Consider the following 15079-nt stretch of genomic DNA (forward strand, 5'->3'; position numbering starts at 1 on the left):
TCTCTCTAGTATTTCGCAAAAATCACTAAATCTTTGTAAAATTCGAGCTTTAATGTGTTTACGCTTTTTTGGAGACAATGGAATTAGATTACATACGTCTGCCGGCTGAAAATTTCCGATTTTATCGTAAAGCCTGTTTGGAAACGGAATCTGGGTTTCTACTTTCTTCCAAGTGTTAATCAGAATAAGCTGAATGATTCAAGCGATATTGAATTATTTTGATATGATAGGTGTGTTCGCGCAAATAACTAATAATCAGCGAAATATGTACAGCCATTGGTCATTAATCAGAAAATGTCAATGTCACCTGTTTATTCAACCAATAAAAGCCAACATTTTTCGATTTGCAGTTTGGGATTGCCTGTGCGAACAGACCTGATTGCAACATAAAACAGGATTTGTCGAAGTCACAAATATTATACAATATATACAAATATTATATAAATACCCAAATTGCTTTTAGTGAACCATATTTTCCATGCAACCACAATAATAATTCACATATGTCATTGTTTTATTAGCTTGTTGTTAAAACAAAACTGTCCATAATGCCACACTAAATTATGTTGGCAACATTTTGCCATAATATTTGGTATTTTGACAATGAAAACGATTTCATTTGTAGGGATTCTTGGACTTGATTTTCAAGTAGCTTGAATTGACTGACTTTACTTTTTAAAGTGCCTCAAAACTTGGACTGTCAATATCTCAGCTAGTGTTTGATGTACTGCAACGGTAGATCACACGAAACATCCAGTTTTTTCTCTTCTTTCTCCAGATGGGCTCTAAAATCACCTTTGGGGCTTCTGGTGTTCAGGGTGAGCCAAAATAATGAATGTTGTTTGTGTTGCAGTTCCAATGAGAATTTTAGATTCAGTTTGTTGAATGTTTTTACCACAAAGCCCACTTTGGGGAAACAGAAACTCCATTTCCAAGAAAAAAACCTGTAATAAACCTGATTATAAAATATTTATTCACAACTCGGGTTTAACTGAATTCCTAGTAGCATTACGTTTGTATTGCATATCTCAAAATGTCTCAACTGTGATTAATCTAGAGCTATTTCACTTGCTTCATTTGATATATTAGAAACGCCTAAGTTTTAGAAGGAAATCATTTGCCACGGTATCCTTTTTCTTAAATTAGTAGGAACCTGAGAACTTTATATACGTTCTTTTTGCCATTACATCTGCTTAACAATGATCAAGTAACAAACAGATGGAGGACAGATTGTAATTGGTTGTCTATATATTTTTTGAAGAGCTACTATATAAGTTCTTCTATCAATTAGGAATATTTCCTGCATTTTTAAGAACTGCACATAGCCAATTAACAGATCGTATTACATTAAAATATTCGAATATCTTTCTGATTGATGAATCACTTCAACTAAACATAGAAAGTGCAAGAAATTAATTATTATAGGACGTTTAAGCATAACAATGCTTAAACCATGTCTAAGTAGACATTATAATGATGAAGATTAAGTACCATCTATTCTCATCCTTATTCGTTTTCAGATAGTTTCGATATAACAGGATTATCATAAGGTTTACGTGCTGGTTAGGATTTATTAATGCTTAATTAAAACGAAAGCATGTCTGTTAGTGTAGTCAGTGGTGTATGCGGTACGTTTTGGGTTTGAAGTTGTCTGTTTCTGCTGGTGTTTCTTTGGTACTTGATTTCCGCCATAAACCACCATGAAAATTTGTTATATGAACAAAGTGCAATCATAAAAGCAGCAGAAAGTTATTGTCTAGGGCTTGGTTTGCACAGGTTGATCTGAATAGCTATCTAGGATTCTTAAATATTCTGGGAATTAAAAACCATGAGAAAACGATTAATAAGTCAATAATAACTTAACAGAAAAGAATAATACACGTATTTTTTTATTTTTGAAAATACTCGCTTTAAGTTCAAAAAGGGCTGCTAGTATGACGTAGGAAGTCATTCGCCAATGAACGGCAAGAGATTGCCCTGTACAGGGTGTCCAGATTTAGTGTATTTTGACAGGTAAACCCTATTTCCCGGCTAGATAGGAAAAATAATATATTATATACTTTCAAAAATAGTTGTATATTACATATTCTTTTTTTTTAAGTTTTACTTTAGTCAATTGACTTTCTCAATCAAAAATTGACTGAAATTCGACAACCAAGTCAATTTTTATGATACAGCAAAATTAATTCAGAAGAGTTTATGTTTTAGATCAATTTATCATGAAAATTCAAGGTTTTCAAATTAATTTTTATGCTAAAAAACTAAGAAAGCAATAAACTGTGGAAATTGACTGGAAAGTAATATGTTAGACTCTCAATTATCAACATTTTAGGGCAATTTATCATGAAAATGAACTGATAGTCAAATTTCAGGTTTTTAAGTCAATTTCCATGTTTAGCCAACTGTCATTTCATTTTAAAATAATAAAGTTAGATAAAAAACGTCAGCAAGTTTGATTTTTGTTTGAAATTTGAAAAACAATCTGCACTCTTACACATTATGTGATATTATTTTAATTTTACAATTTTTTTTTTTCAGATGCAATGTAGGCGATGGCAAATTGGCAAGAAGCCTCCGTTTTGTGTCTGTCCATTTTTATTCAGCTTTCGATATTCACACAAGGTAATTGCCCTTATTTGCACATTCAGTATATTAAAAACCACTCGGTTGGTTTTACATGTGTTAGAACAGAAGCAAGTTTAGAGTACCGTTGCGTTACCCAATTCAGAGGTAACCAGCGCAAATAATTATGAATTGTTTGCCATAAAATTAGTAATACAGTACCGCTCAAAACCTAGAAAACCACTACAGCTTACCCATTTGGGGATTTATGGTACTCTATGCGTAAATTAAACCAATCTCTTCAACATTCGCTGACTGCTTCAGTTACGCTTTAATTTAATGTCAATATTTGATCAACCAATTATTAATTTCCTGAACATCACGGTAAATAAAGCCGGTTTGAGAATTTTTTTCGAGCTGATTGGCTTAAGCACGCTTCATTTTGTCGGTACGGCCAGTATTTCATGGGAATTCGACTTAACCTGATAAGATCAATTTACTGCTTTGATTACTGTGGTCAAATAACTTTCCATTGAGTGGATATTTTCTAGATAATTCGGTCTTAAAATGGAGTGTTGATTTAGTAATTGATTTTGCTTGTTAATTTTTCATAAGTCATGTTTTGAAAGTTATTATTAATGATGAAAGGAATTTTATTACAGATTACTCAGGTATTTAGAAAATAGAAACTCTAAATACTGTTTTTTAACAACTGAGAAATAAGTGCTTAAAATTGTTAGTATTAACACTAAGCCAATCGTGCAAACATACGAATTCTTCATTAACTTTCCACATAGTTGTTTGTTTTGTTACTCAAAAATAAGTCTAGTGAGGTAAAGTCTGTCGAGGTGGCCACAGACCAAGTCGTTTTATCCACCTTTTTAAGAAATCCATTTAACTGTAGTCATAATCCATTCATATGACATTATACATGATTGACAGCAAGTTAAACAAGTTCAAAAATTATTCTTATTTAACTAGATCTTTTACTAATTGAGTATATTCTAAAATATAATTTAATCTGCATTTAAAAATGTCGTGTTTCCTCTATTATAACGCTTTCAAAGCAGCTGTTTAAATTTTAATTTACTACTTGGAGAGGAAATGATAAGAATAAATTAAATAAATGATATAATTTAAAGTCTGTCAGTAGTACAGGATAACCAGTAGGATTTCTTTTTACATGCTGTATTTTCACTTGTCAATTCACTATTAAAGGATTAGAAAATTTAATTGATAGACTTGTAGAGTATTTAAAATTTAATTTTACAGACACCTTGAAGTTTGAACTATAACAGGTTCAAATCTGAATAAACAAAGGAATTGTCAAATTTAAAGAAACGTTGAACGCAAAAGTTACATGTTAAGGTTGGTCGGTATGTAAGGCGGAATTACGCTTGCTCGGGTTCTTTGGCGAACCCTTAGCCAGTAGCTATTAAACGGCAATGTTTTTATAATTATTTCATTCGATCCGAGGTAGGTCCTTTTGTGTCTCTACATCCGCCTCGGAATTGGTTACTTTAAATCTATCCAGTGAACCAAACAATAAGCTGAAAAAGGTTTACGAAAATAGGGTGGATTTCAATGTTACCACGAGGAAATGGTTGCTAACTACTTCTCTAGACAAGTATGTGCCAATATCTTCATGAAACGTTATCTAAATGATTTAGGTCTGTTGATCGCGAAGGCCAACGCACAATTGCACTTCGTTTGTGCCTTTACTGTGTTTCACATGAGATGTATCTTACAATTTCAACTTTTACAACTATCTAAATTTAATTTACTGAACCCTATTTTAAAACTTCCTATTTTTATCTTCTGGAGTAATGGCAGGCTACATTTACATGGCGTAAATCTCAGTACAGTGACTGATTGGTCACAAATTACGAGCACTGGTGCGATTTTCGCTTTAGTTTACTTGATTCCACATTCGAATTCAAAAAATCATTAAATACAATTCATTCAACAGCTCTTCAAGATAATCGATGCTTCTTAGAAAGTGGAGCGCCTTCAGAAACCATTTTCGTACCTGAAGACCTTCCAGTAGGAGAAATCCTAGGGAGAATTCGAGTTGTTGGTGATCCTCGACCGATCATCGGTTCTATACTGCTTCGACTTAAAGAGTCCGACAGTCCTGTCGATATTGCACCTGGATCGAAAAACCTTACACTCACTAGACCTTTAGATAAGGAAGGAATTGACGGTCCTTCTTCTGTGTTCGTGAATTTAATCTGCGAACGACTAGGGACTTTAGATCCTGAGTTTGTTATTCCCGTTAATATTAGGTGAGTGTTAACCAGTAATGCGAACAAAAAATGATTGTTTCTGTTATCAGAGTTACAGACGCTAACGACAATGCTCCAGTGTTCGTTAATGCTCCGTATGTTCTTAATATTTCTGAGGTGACAGTAGTAGGAACCAGAGTTTTGCAAGGTGTTCATGCAGTTGATAATGATCAGCAAGGTCCATTTTCAAGCGTAAAGTATGTGGAAAATCACAGCATTGTTTGTAGTTTGTATAATGGTCGATATTTCCATCCCCTTATAAAGTAGTTAAGAAGTATTTGACAACTAAAGTGTATTCCAAAGATTAATTTCAAAACTAGGTCTTGTCAGCTGACTTTGATTTGTCATTCCTTTGGAATCTGTGGCTGTTAAAGGAAATCTGTTTGAAAAAGCAGAAGGGACGTATTTTGTGACCATAAAATGAAAATAAGAAGCAAGAAAGGTCGGCAATAGTAGAATATGATTAGGTATCTCAGGGTCTGCCTTATAAAGTGTCTAATAACTACCACTAAAGTGTATCCCAAAAATTAATTGTCGAATAAATTGTATTTTAAGGTAAATTTATTTGTCGAATTGTTATTTGGTCATTGGTATTAAAAAGAAGGTTTTATCATTGTCAGATTAGTCTGATTTGTCATTTTTTCGGAATTTCTGGTTGTTAAGACAATTTATTTGAAAAGTTGAAAGACTCGTCTTTTGTGATCATAAAATGAAAAAAACAAACAAGAAAGAGTTATCAGATGTCTCTATGTAATTATTAGAGACACATTACTTGTCCAACTAAAAAATGAAGCTTGAGGAAAAATCAGTTTAGAATTCTATAATCATAATTGTAATTAATTACTAAGTTCTGGAAAGAAAGAATGATGTATTGAAGAGGGTAACCCTCTCTTTTAATAGAAAAAATGTAGCAGCAAATTAGGATACTATAAAACTGAATGATGATTGACATCATTATGAATATGCAATTTAACTTTCTGTTGGGAGTAAACAAATGTAATTTTACTTTTACTTGCTTTCCCAGTACCTAATTGATTTCTTCAAAATCCCCTTTCAGTGAAGTAATATGTATCCAGATCCGTATAAAACAGAAGGGTAGTTAAAATTTCTATTTCAATAACTCATTTTTGATTTGAAGACTCAAACCGAATAAGAAAGACGCAAAAAAATTCTTCAAATAAACTACTTTATATACACAACTAACTTTTGTCTAATGTATTTATAGGAAAGTTTATTAGCAGAGGGAAATACTATAATAGTTTGTGATTAGTCAATCAATCACAAACTACAAACAATGCTGATAATCATGCAACTAGTAGTTTACTAAAACATTCAAATTACAGATACTCTGTACTATCGGGACCCAATTCTGAATTTTTCGAGTTTGAAAATGAGCTCGAAGGTACTCTGGTTCTAAAAAAACCTTTAGACTATGAAACATTAAGACAGTTCGAAGTGAATATACGTGCGCAAGATCATGGTGATCCTCCTAGAAGCGCCGATACCGTTCTAACAGTCTATGTAATAGATGCTGACGATCAAAATCCACGGTAATTTTTTTCCCACACTAACCTCACTTTAACCAATTTAATCGAATGATCAGATTTTTAGATGATAGATACACTGCAGTTATTAACGAACCCGCGCTCAAAGATACAGTTCTTCGGATCAAACCCAGGGAAGTTCGTGCTTTTGACCAGGACGAAGGGATAAGCGCGCCCATTTACTATACCTGGAATGCAATTGGTAGTGAGTACGCTTTGTTCCTATTGGACAGGCAAACGGGGAAAGTTACACTGGCGCGTACTTTGAACGACCACGATTTGCAGAATCCAGCAATATTAGTGATACGCGCCACTCAAGTTGATAATGCAGACCGGTGAGTAAATTGTGTTATTTAATTTATTGTACAGGGTGTACTCAATAAAAAATGTCCCGCAGTTGTTTGTCGCAAATTGGTTCTAAATGTATTGGGATGTGGGTAACCGTAAGAGCTACAGAGAGAAAGATAATTTAATTTGGAAACCGGGAATAAGTTTCACATAAAATTGTTTAAAACTTTCCCCATTTAACCGACTTTGTAGCTTTTACGTTTACCGAGATACCAATACATGTAAAACCAATTTGGGACACACTGTGTCCATATTATGGTACTTTCAGTTATACCGAAAGTACTGTTCTCGCGGTCTGAGTTTACCCGTGCGTCATCCCCGTGTGATTTAGAAGTAGACATGCATTATTGACTTCATTCTTGTCTATTGTTCACTTTCAGAAAGGGTAAATATCTAAGTGAATGTCTTCCAAAAAAAACATTTACTGATTAGCGCTTCTATTTCAGTCATTGTCAGTTTGACAACCATCGAAATTTATTTGATTTGTTTACATTTTATTTTTATTTATATTTATTTGTTTAAATTATTTTCCGTTTCTTTGTGTTGTTAATCATTTATAAAGTTTTCTATTTACCACACCACCACAGTTCTTTTAAGAGCTATTGTTTCTACGCTTTTAACATTCTGTAAGTACTTTCATAATATTATTATTAATATTTTTATTTGTTTTATGTCGGCTGTCACGATCTATTACAGTACAGTCACTATTACAGTATTTTTTTAGAAAATGCCTGGAAAAATTCTCTACAGACAAGCCCAGCAGTTAATTCTTAACCTTTGTGAATATTTTGAATTGGAAAAAACTAATGAAGGGCCTTTAGAAGCTTTATCATCTGTTCAGGAAGAAAATAAGAAATTTTAAGACCTTACGTATTCTTACTGATGTATTTTTTTTGATACTAGAAGGTTGTAGCTGCTTTGAAAATGTCCCGCAAAACTGTTTATTCGATTCGGAAAAAGCAAGCAAGTAATCTTATGATTTCCTCACCTAGAAAACGTAAATTGAGATGTTATCGACGGGCCAAGACCACTGATTTATCTGAAAGCATTAAAACGGATGTTCGAAATACATTATATAATATGTACAACGATAGTATGTTAATAATAGTAAAATATATCTACTTTTGTAAGAAACATCTATTAACATTTCATTGTTTGCAGAGACTGAGATTTTTGGGTTGCATTATAGATTTTTCATAAAATTTTCTTCAAACATATTAATAATAAAGTCATAGGAAAAATAAAATAAGCGTCTAAAATGTTTTCCAGCGGGTTTAAAATAAAATTAGTGGATTGCAACCTGAAAATGTCTTATTAAATTTTTAATTTGTATTTATTTTAGAGAAATATATAACCATCCAGAACCTAAATCAAGAGCTTAAAGTTAAAGAAATACTACATATTGGTGATACATCTCTGCGAATTTTGGTAAATAAATTAGGTTTCAAATTTAGATGAAATTCTATGATCCAAACGGAGACTTCTCATAAACAAAAAATGTTATTTCGGTCAAGATATTTTTTATTTGCTTTGGTATAAGGTTGTTTTAGTGCAAATTTGCAGCCAAAGATTTCTACTTTCTGACTGACAATACACGCAAAATTTTAAACGTGACGAAGCTTTAGACACGCCGTTTTCTATAATATGAACACAACAGGTTTGTTGACGAAAACTTGATTTGATTCATATGATTATAAATGACGTAGCCTTCGTGACGCACGGGTAAACTCACTCCGCGAGAACAGTATTTGCTAATGTATACTAATTTTAAATGGAACATTCTGTAGTTTATTACATTTTTAGTACAAATTCTAGGCATGTTTTGGCCGCATTCATTTTCACATTCCATAGAGCAAGCAGAGCGAATGTGACGTCACGATGACTTAATTTTGTTCATAATTTCACCAACTGTCAAATTACGTCATATTTGCTCCCAGATTTAGCCTGTCAGCTCAGCCTTATCGTTATTTGCAACTTTTTCGGTGTTGATCATAAGTAAATCCATATTTTGCTCTTAGAATTGATACCTAAGTATTCTGTGTCTCTTATTATAAATGCACTATAATATTAATTGCTTTAAGTGTCTTTTCTTAATTACAAAAAACGAATGGGATGCATTAATAGTCCTCATTAATCCACTTATAAAATCAATTTCCGTGAACCGATCGACAATTTGCCTCAATAGCTTTCTACACGATTAATAAGCTCCACTTTAGAATTGGTATTGTTCTAGATATAAACAGTGACATTTAAAAAACAAATTGCTACAACCATATTTTATCAAACCAAATTTTTTTAGGTACGCCTTAGCCACGCTAACGGTTACTCGTTCATTTTCCAAAGGAATCCGTTTCAACCACTCAATGTTTAATTTTCGAGTGTCGGAAGGTTTAGTTCCCGGAACTGTTTTAGGGACTTTAGCCAATAACCGACCTGGTCACCATTTAAAGTATTTTGTCTCGGACCGCGACATTTTAAACGTATTTGCCATCAACACTTTAGGGGAACTGTCACTGAAGGACGATTTAGATTACGAGAAAAAATCTGAGTACATTTTTAAGGTGTTTGTCACCGACGGTAAAACGGTAAGTTACACAGTGGATCATTTAGAACCGGTCCTTTCACCTCCGGTAATTTTATTCTTAAGCTACCAAAAAATATTTTTTTGTAATAATTAGTAGTACTGGGAAAATATGAGACATGTTTTTTTCTTTTTTGCTCTAGATCTGTTTAACTGCATAAAAAGTTAATAAAAACCACACTTATTTGGTACCCCATATACGAAAAAGTCTCATGTGACGTAGAAAAGGCCAGTTACAAACCAAATATGTATGGATATGAAGTTTCATCATTCAAAGTGTCATTCACTGTATCACATTCTATTGCCATTACAGGCGGCAGGTTGCCATATTAACTGTTTGTTTTTTAGTTTCAGGGTTTCATCGTTTTAAATTAAACCCAAATACATTCCAATAGAACATACCCAAATTAACAAAAAATGTTGGCAACAATGCACTAATGAATAAATCGTGCCAGAGTCATTTTAACATTTTATTTAAGTCTTTTCGTTCTCTAAGCAAGAACTAATAGCACATTGTACGGCATAAACTGTATTAAGTTTACATTTTCAACCTTAAATTCCACTATGGTAGACGAATAAATTATCCTGAAGTGAAAGTTCCGGCCTTTAATCTAACAACTACCTTTAAGATGTTATTGTAGAACGATTCAAGTGTGGTAAATGTAACAGTTGAAGACGTTAACGAATGGGAACCACGTTTTCGATATCCGCATTACGAATTTTTTGCTGGAATTGACGCGGGTCAGCGCAATTTAGTTGGCAGAGTTGAGGCGGCTGATGGTGATCGTAATGATGCATTGGCGTACACGTTAAGTGGTCCAGACGCCTCCATGTTTACTATTACTCCAAGTGGGGAGTTGATATTAATTAGAACTAACGGTAAGTTATACTTTATTTAAAAACTAGGAGGAGCGAATAAGTAAGTAAGTAAGTAAGTAGGTATTTATTTAGCATCAATGCTACAAAAGATACATGTTATAAAAAGGTCACTTAACTATAAGAATAAACTAAAAGTTTTGAGTCTTATCTAAATGGGAACACTAATGTCTAAAACTAAACAAGCAATGTAAAAATAAAATAAAACACACACTCACACATTAAAACTAAATAAAATGAACAAATCCTACAACCTATCTATAATACATTTTTTTAAAAGCCTCCTCCACTGTGTCAAATTATCGCAGGTTTTAATAATCACAGGTAGTTTATTAAATTCTATTAAGCCTTTATACAGCACAGAGTTGAGCAACTGATTCGTGTTACATCTGTTTGTCAGTATAAAATCTGTACGATTTCTTGTACCATACTTGTGTACATCTTCAAAAACTGTTAACTTATCGCAGATATAGTCAGGTAAAAAACGTTTCTTTAATTTAAAAATAAACAAATAAACACTAAACATAATTCTTTGGTTGACAGACAGCATATTTAGGACACTCAACATAGACTTCACAGGAGTATAATGATTACATTTTAAAATCAGTCTCATTGCTCTGTTTTGGATTATTTCCAATTGATTTATCTTGTATTGGGGTAAATTGAACAGCAATGTTGAGCAGAATTGCAAATGTGGAACCGCAATGGCATTATACAACATTAATTTTGTACTCATTGACAAATTTTTCCCAATCCTTGTTAAGAATCCAACTTTTTTTGCGAATTTTCTCATTATATAATCGACATGAGAATAAGCATGACATACACAATCAAAAGTTATCAAAAAAAATCACATTTTTCGCCGATTGTCAGTAAACCTGTCGTTTTAATGCCTAACGACAGGCTGTAAACAACCACTTTTACTGCCTAGGCAGTAAACATTTTTTACTGCCGCTTACCTGGCGCAGGGACAATATAAATATGACATCGTTTACACAACATAAAATTTAACATTTATTAAGAAAAAACACCAAACACTATAACATTTTTGGAGTCAAACATTCAAAAGTATATATAATTATTTATAAACATTAACATTATTATTATTGATTTGTCGTTCACTTCGTTGGAACTATTTTTCAAATACACCGATGAACTAGAAGTTTCATCTTTTCTCTTCCCACTGTCACTGCAGGTGGGAATATTCGGGGGTAATATCCCTAGTGCATTTAATTTATCCGGAAAAATTCGGTAAATAATCTGGAATCTGGATTCTTGTCTTCGACTCGGATGATTTTTAAAGCCACTCTCGCTCATGCTACTTGTTAAAACAAATTACTTAGAAACGAGTATTCCAATTTTTCCACAAGAAAAAAGATGCACGAGGGATATTTGGTAAGATTATTTCCTGAGTTAAATAAACATTTTATTTTAATTAAAACAATAAGAACAATAATTAATAAGAACAATAACTTTCAAGCTAGAAAGGGTAACACTATTCTTTATGTTGCTGTGAGGAGTGTGAAATTTTTTCGAATTTTTTTCCGGAAAAACTGCTGACAGCTAAGTTGACAGTTGTTAAGTGATTTTTCCACTTAAAATTTACATTTGTTATACGAATTCTTGATAGCGATTGGTCAAAATTGATAGGAAGGAAATAATCGCTAGAATTTTTTCACTAATCACACTTTTGCTTTCGACTGAATTCTCTATGTAGCCTTCAGCAACACTTGTGGACTTCCATCCTCCATGTCTTTTTAGCATTGTGATGTCAGCTCCAGAATTAACAAGCTAAGTAGCAGACGTCCTTCTAAAGCAATGTCCAGTGTACTTCTGAGCATTTGGTAGTTTTAAATAAGTTGCTATCTCTTGTGGCATAGCACCAAATTTATGAATTCCAATAACTTGTTTTAATGCTTTACCCCTCCAATATCTGAAGAAAAATCTTCGGCTTTCAAATCCAGAAGGACGATAAGAAGCATATTTTCTATACATGTCCAGGTGTTCTGATACCACAAAAGATCTCGGTCTCTTCGTTTTGGTATCAGGAAGGGAAACTAATAGCTTATTGCCCATATCTTATTGCATTCGCACAAGTTCGTCACTTCTACATGCTCCGGCAATCGCAAGAACCGCCGCAACCTAGACAAAAATACTTGGTAATTCACTTAAAATTGGATCCAAAGTTCTGAAACTTACTTTGGTTGATAAATAGTTGGCATCTGGAGCTTCCGATAAAAATTTAATAACTTCTTCCTTCTCAAACACTTTAGATTTTTTGTGTTGGTATCCATCTTTCTGCCTTTTTAAAAAAGCCCTTAGTTTCAAATACTTTGCCAAATCTACATTATGATGAGTGCTTAAGGTGGATTTGAGCATAGAATATACACTCCACAATGTAGAAGACTTTAGTTTTTGAGACAGCTCAGCAAAATATGCGATTAACACGTTTTCTGAAAACGAACCGATGTTCTTGTTCTTCCGGTAATCCATAAATCGGCAGTATGTGTCTTCATATATTTTTTCGATTTTTACGGTAGGAGATTAATTTCTACATTCCTGGCTGCTTCTCGCACCTCCGGAGGCGTTAGTGGTACATCGTCGTCACTCTCCATAGTCTCCATCATGAAGAAACAACTTATAAATTTGACGAAACTTTTAGATGTCAATTTTGGCTTATTTAAGATGTCTATTTAAGATCGTAATCATAGCAACCAAACAGGTATAATTATTGTTGTAGGTACATCATAAGTGGACAGTTTTCATTATTAGAAATAGGAGAGGTGTATTACTACTTAAATATAGTTGGATTTTTACCTTTTGAGAATGACGTCATCTTTTTACATCTTTGTTTCTCGCATATCAAACATGTGAAATAAACAATTTTAGCAAAAAAGGCACGTTGTTAATTTTGTCGTCCTGTCAAATTGAAAACGTTGACATTTACTGTCACTTTGATTTAAACGAATATCAAAGGTATAAAAATGCTGCGCTACACTGAGAAGGCCGAAATGCTAATTCTAAATGTGCTGCTTTTTTTCGAGTACGAAAAGAAACAGTTTCCAGATGTCAACTGAAACTCTCATGATCACTCATTTTTCAAAGCATTTGTAGGTTAAAATTTGTGATCTAATTCCAGACATGCGTGTTTTTTCACCTGCTTGACGTCATTCTCAAAGGGTAAAAATTTGACTATATAAAAAGTTATTCTGATTGACAATAATCGGTGAAAAAATTATGTGTTTGACTCGGCGAAAATGCACATTTACTGCCTCATCTTTCTTCATGGCCTCGTAATAGCGCTGCGGCAGTAAATGTGCTAGTTTTTCGCCTTGTAAAACAAATAACTATTTATTTATGGGTTTGGCTGACATTTGTTGATGTTGGTCTGTTTGTACACCTTCTAAGCTTTCTAGTATAGTAGGCGGTGGTCAATCACATTTGACCACTACTGCCAACTTAATTCACAATCACTTCTCCTAGTTTTAGTTTAATAGAGTATAATTCCTATTGTGCGGTGATTTAGATTTGGAAAAAAGTGAGGCCAAATTAAGTATAACTGCGACAGACGGTGGAAAGCCTCCTAAAAGAACGACCGTTCCAGTTACAGTGCATTTTCCTGGTGCAAGCGCCACCACAGCAAATGGCGTTGTTAGCAGTAAAAATTCGAGCAGCGGACCGATCTTACTAGCTGGGCTTGGAACAATTCTGTTAGTTTTGAGTTTGGTAGTTGCGGTTCTGGTAGCTTATATTTGTAAAGTGTAAGGTGTCTACTTGAATATTTAATAACCAAAACTCAAACAAGTTGGCTTGTAGAAGACGCAATTCGGTGGAATCCAGTGGCGTAGCCGATGACAAATCGCAAAAAAGTCAGGTTAGTAATCCAGTTTTTGGCGGTGATAAAACGCGACCAGGCACTGCAGTGGCTTTGGGTGGTATTCCAAGTAAAATCATACCAAGTCCAAAAATTCATCCAGCACCACAGCCTCCTATTAATACTTTATGGTCTTCGGCTGATAGAGTAAAGAAGCTGAGTTGGGGAGACGACAAGGTCAGTATACAAATATGAAAATTTCAAAATAACAATGTATGTCATTGACGTTTAACGTGCTGAATTGTCAGATGTTGTTCTTTAGCGTCCCAACACACATTTTTCATAAGTTTTTATATTTGTACTAAGTGTAAATACACTTGAATAAAAAACAGCAAGCTATGCTGGTAATCTGGCAACAATGCACAACTCGTTAAGTAGGTCACGTTCCTATCAGATATGTGTCCGTTAAATAACTGCGTGTGAGAAAGAGAACGCAATAGCCGGCAACTGACCGCTTAGCAAAACGAATGCAGTTTGAAAACATCAAACACATCACTGATGTACAACGGCCGAATTAGTGCCGACGACTATAGATGTTTTTCTCTCTTTTCACGGATAGTTTTGTCATTTCCTGCACTAATTTCTTCACATATTTTAAATTTTCGAAATAATTAGGTGTTTTTTTATTACTACTTTTCCAGACTGATTCGGAGAACACGGAGAACCTCAATCAACTAGATCAGGTTCCGAAAGCTTTAGAAAATAGTAATTTAACAGTATATTTTTAACGCATAACATAGTCCAGTTTCAATTTTAAATGATTTTAATTAATGTAAATACAAATTACTATTCTTTTTAAAATACGGTAATAAATATAATTAGGGAAATTAATAATTAATTAGTGTACAAAATATGATTTATTTATAATGGCCGGCAGATGCATGAAACTATTTAAATACTAGTATAACTTATGTATGTACTTGTATACTAAGTTAATATACTGTTTTATGTAATTTTGAGTTTTATTTATAGTTGCTCCCAATGCAAGTTCACCAATTGTCAAGAAACC

General features: G+C 33.4%; 1 protein-coding gene and 1 pseudogene across 4 annotated transcripts in view; one reads left to right on the forward strand and one right to left on the reverse strand.

Moving 5' to 3' along the window:
- Cad96Cb (protocadherin Fat 4-like Cad96Ca) overlaps positions 1 to 15023 on the forward strand; it is a 30226-nt gene extending 15203 nt beyond the window's left edge. For all 3 annotated transcript variants that reach the window (XM_081987073.1, XM_081987071.1, XM_081987072.1), the window contains exons 2-11: positions 2539 to 2622; positions 4532 to 4847; positions 4898 to 5044; positions 6191 to 6397; positions 6451 to 6726; positions 9039 to 9324; positions 9962 to 10199; positions 13723 to 13957; positions 14013 to 14247; positions 14712 to 15023. In XM_081987073.1, coding sequence (XP_081843199.1) covers positions 2553 to 2622; positions 4532 to 4847; positions 4898 to 5044; positions 6191 to 6397; positions 6451 to 6726; positions 9039 to 9324; positions 9962 to 10199; positions 13723 to 13957; positions 14013 to 14247; positions 14712 to 14798 — 2097 coding nt within the window. In that variant the 5' untranslated portion in view covers positions 2539 to 2552 and the 3' untranslated portion in view covers positions 14799 to 15023. The remainder of the gene's footprint in view (positions 1 to 2538; positions 2623 to 4531; positions 4848 to 4897; positions 5045 to 6190; positions 6398 to 6450; positions 6727 to 9038; positions 9325 to 9961; positions 10200 to 13722; positions 13958 to 14012; positions 14248 to 14711) is intronic.
- LOC145734019 (uncharacterized) lies at positions 11983 to 12689 on the reverse strand (annotated as a pseudogene). The gene is made up of 2 exons (XR_014179321.1): positions 12396 to 12689; positions 11983 to 12338 (listed from the first exon to the last, which is right to left on the reverse strand). The product of XR_014179321.1 is annotated as an uncharacterized LOC145734019 (transcript).
- Positions 15024 to 15079: the final 56 nt, after the last annotated feature.

The sequence above is a fragment of the Ips typographus genome, linkage group LG9 (assembly GCF_016097725.1).
Source record: "Ips typographus isolate SLU linkage group LG9, UJ_Ityp_2.0, whole genome shotgun sequence".
NCBI lineage: Eukaryota > Metazoa > Arthropoda > Insecta > Coleoptera > Curculionidae > Ips > Ips typographus.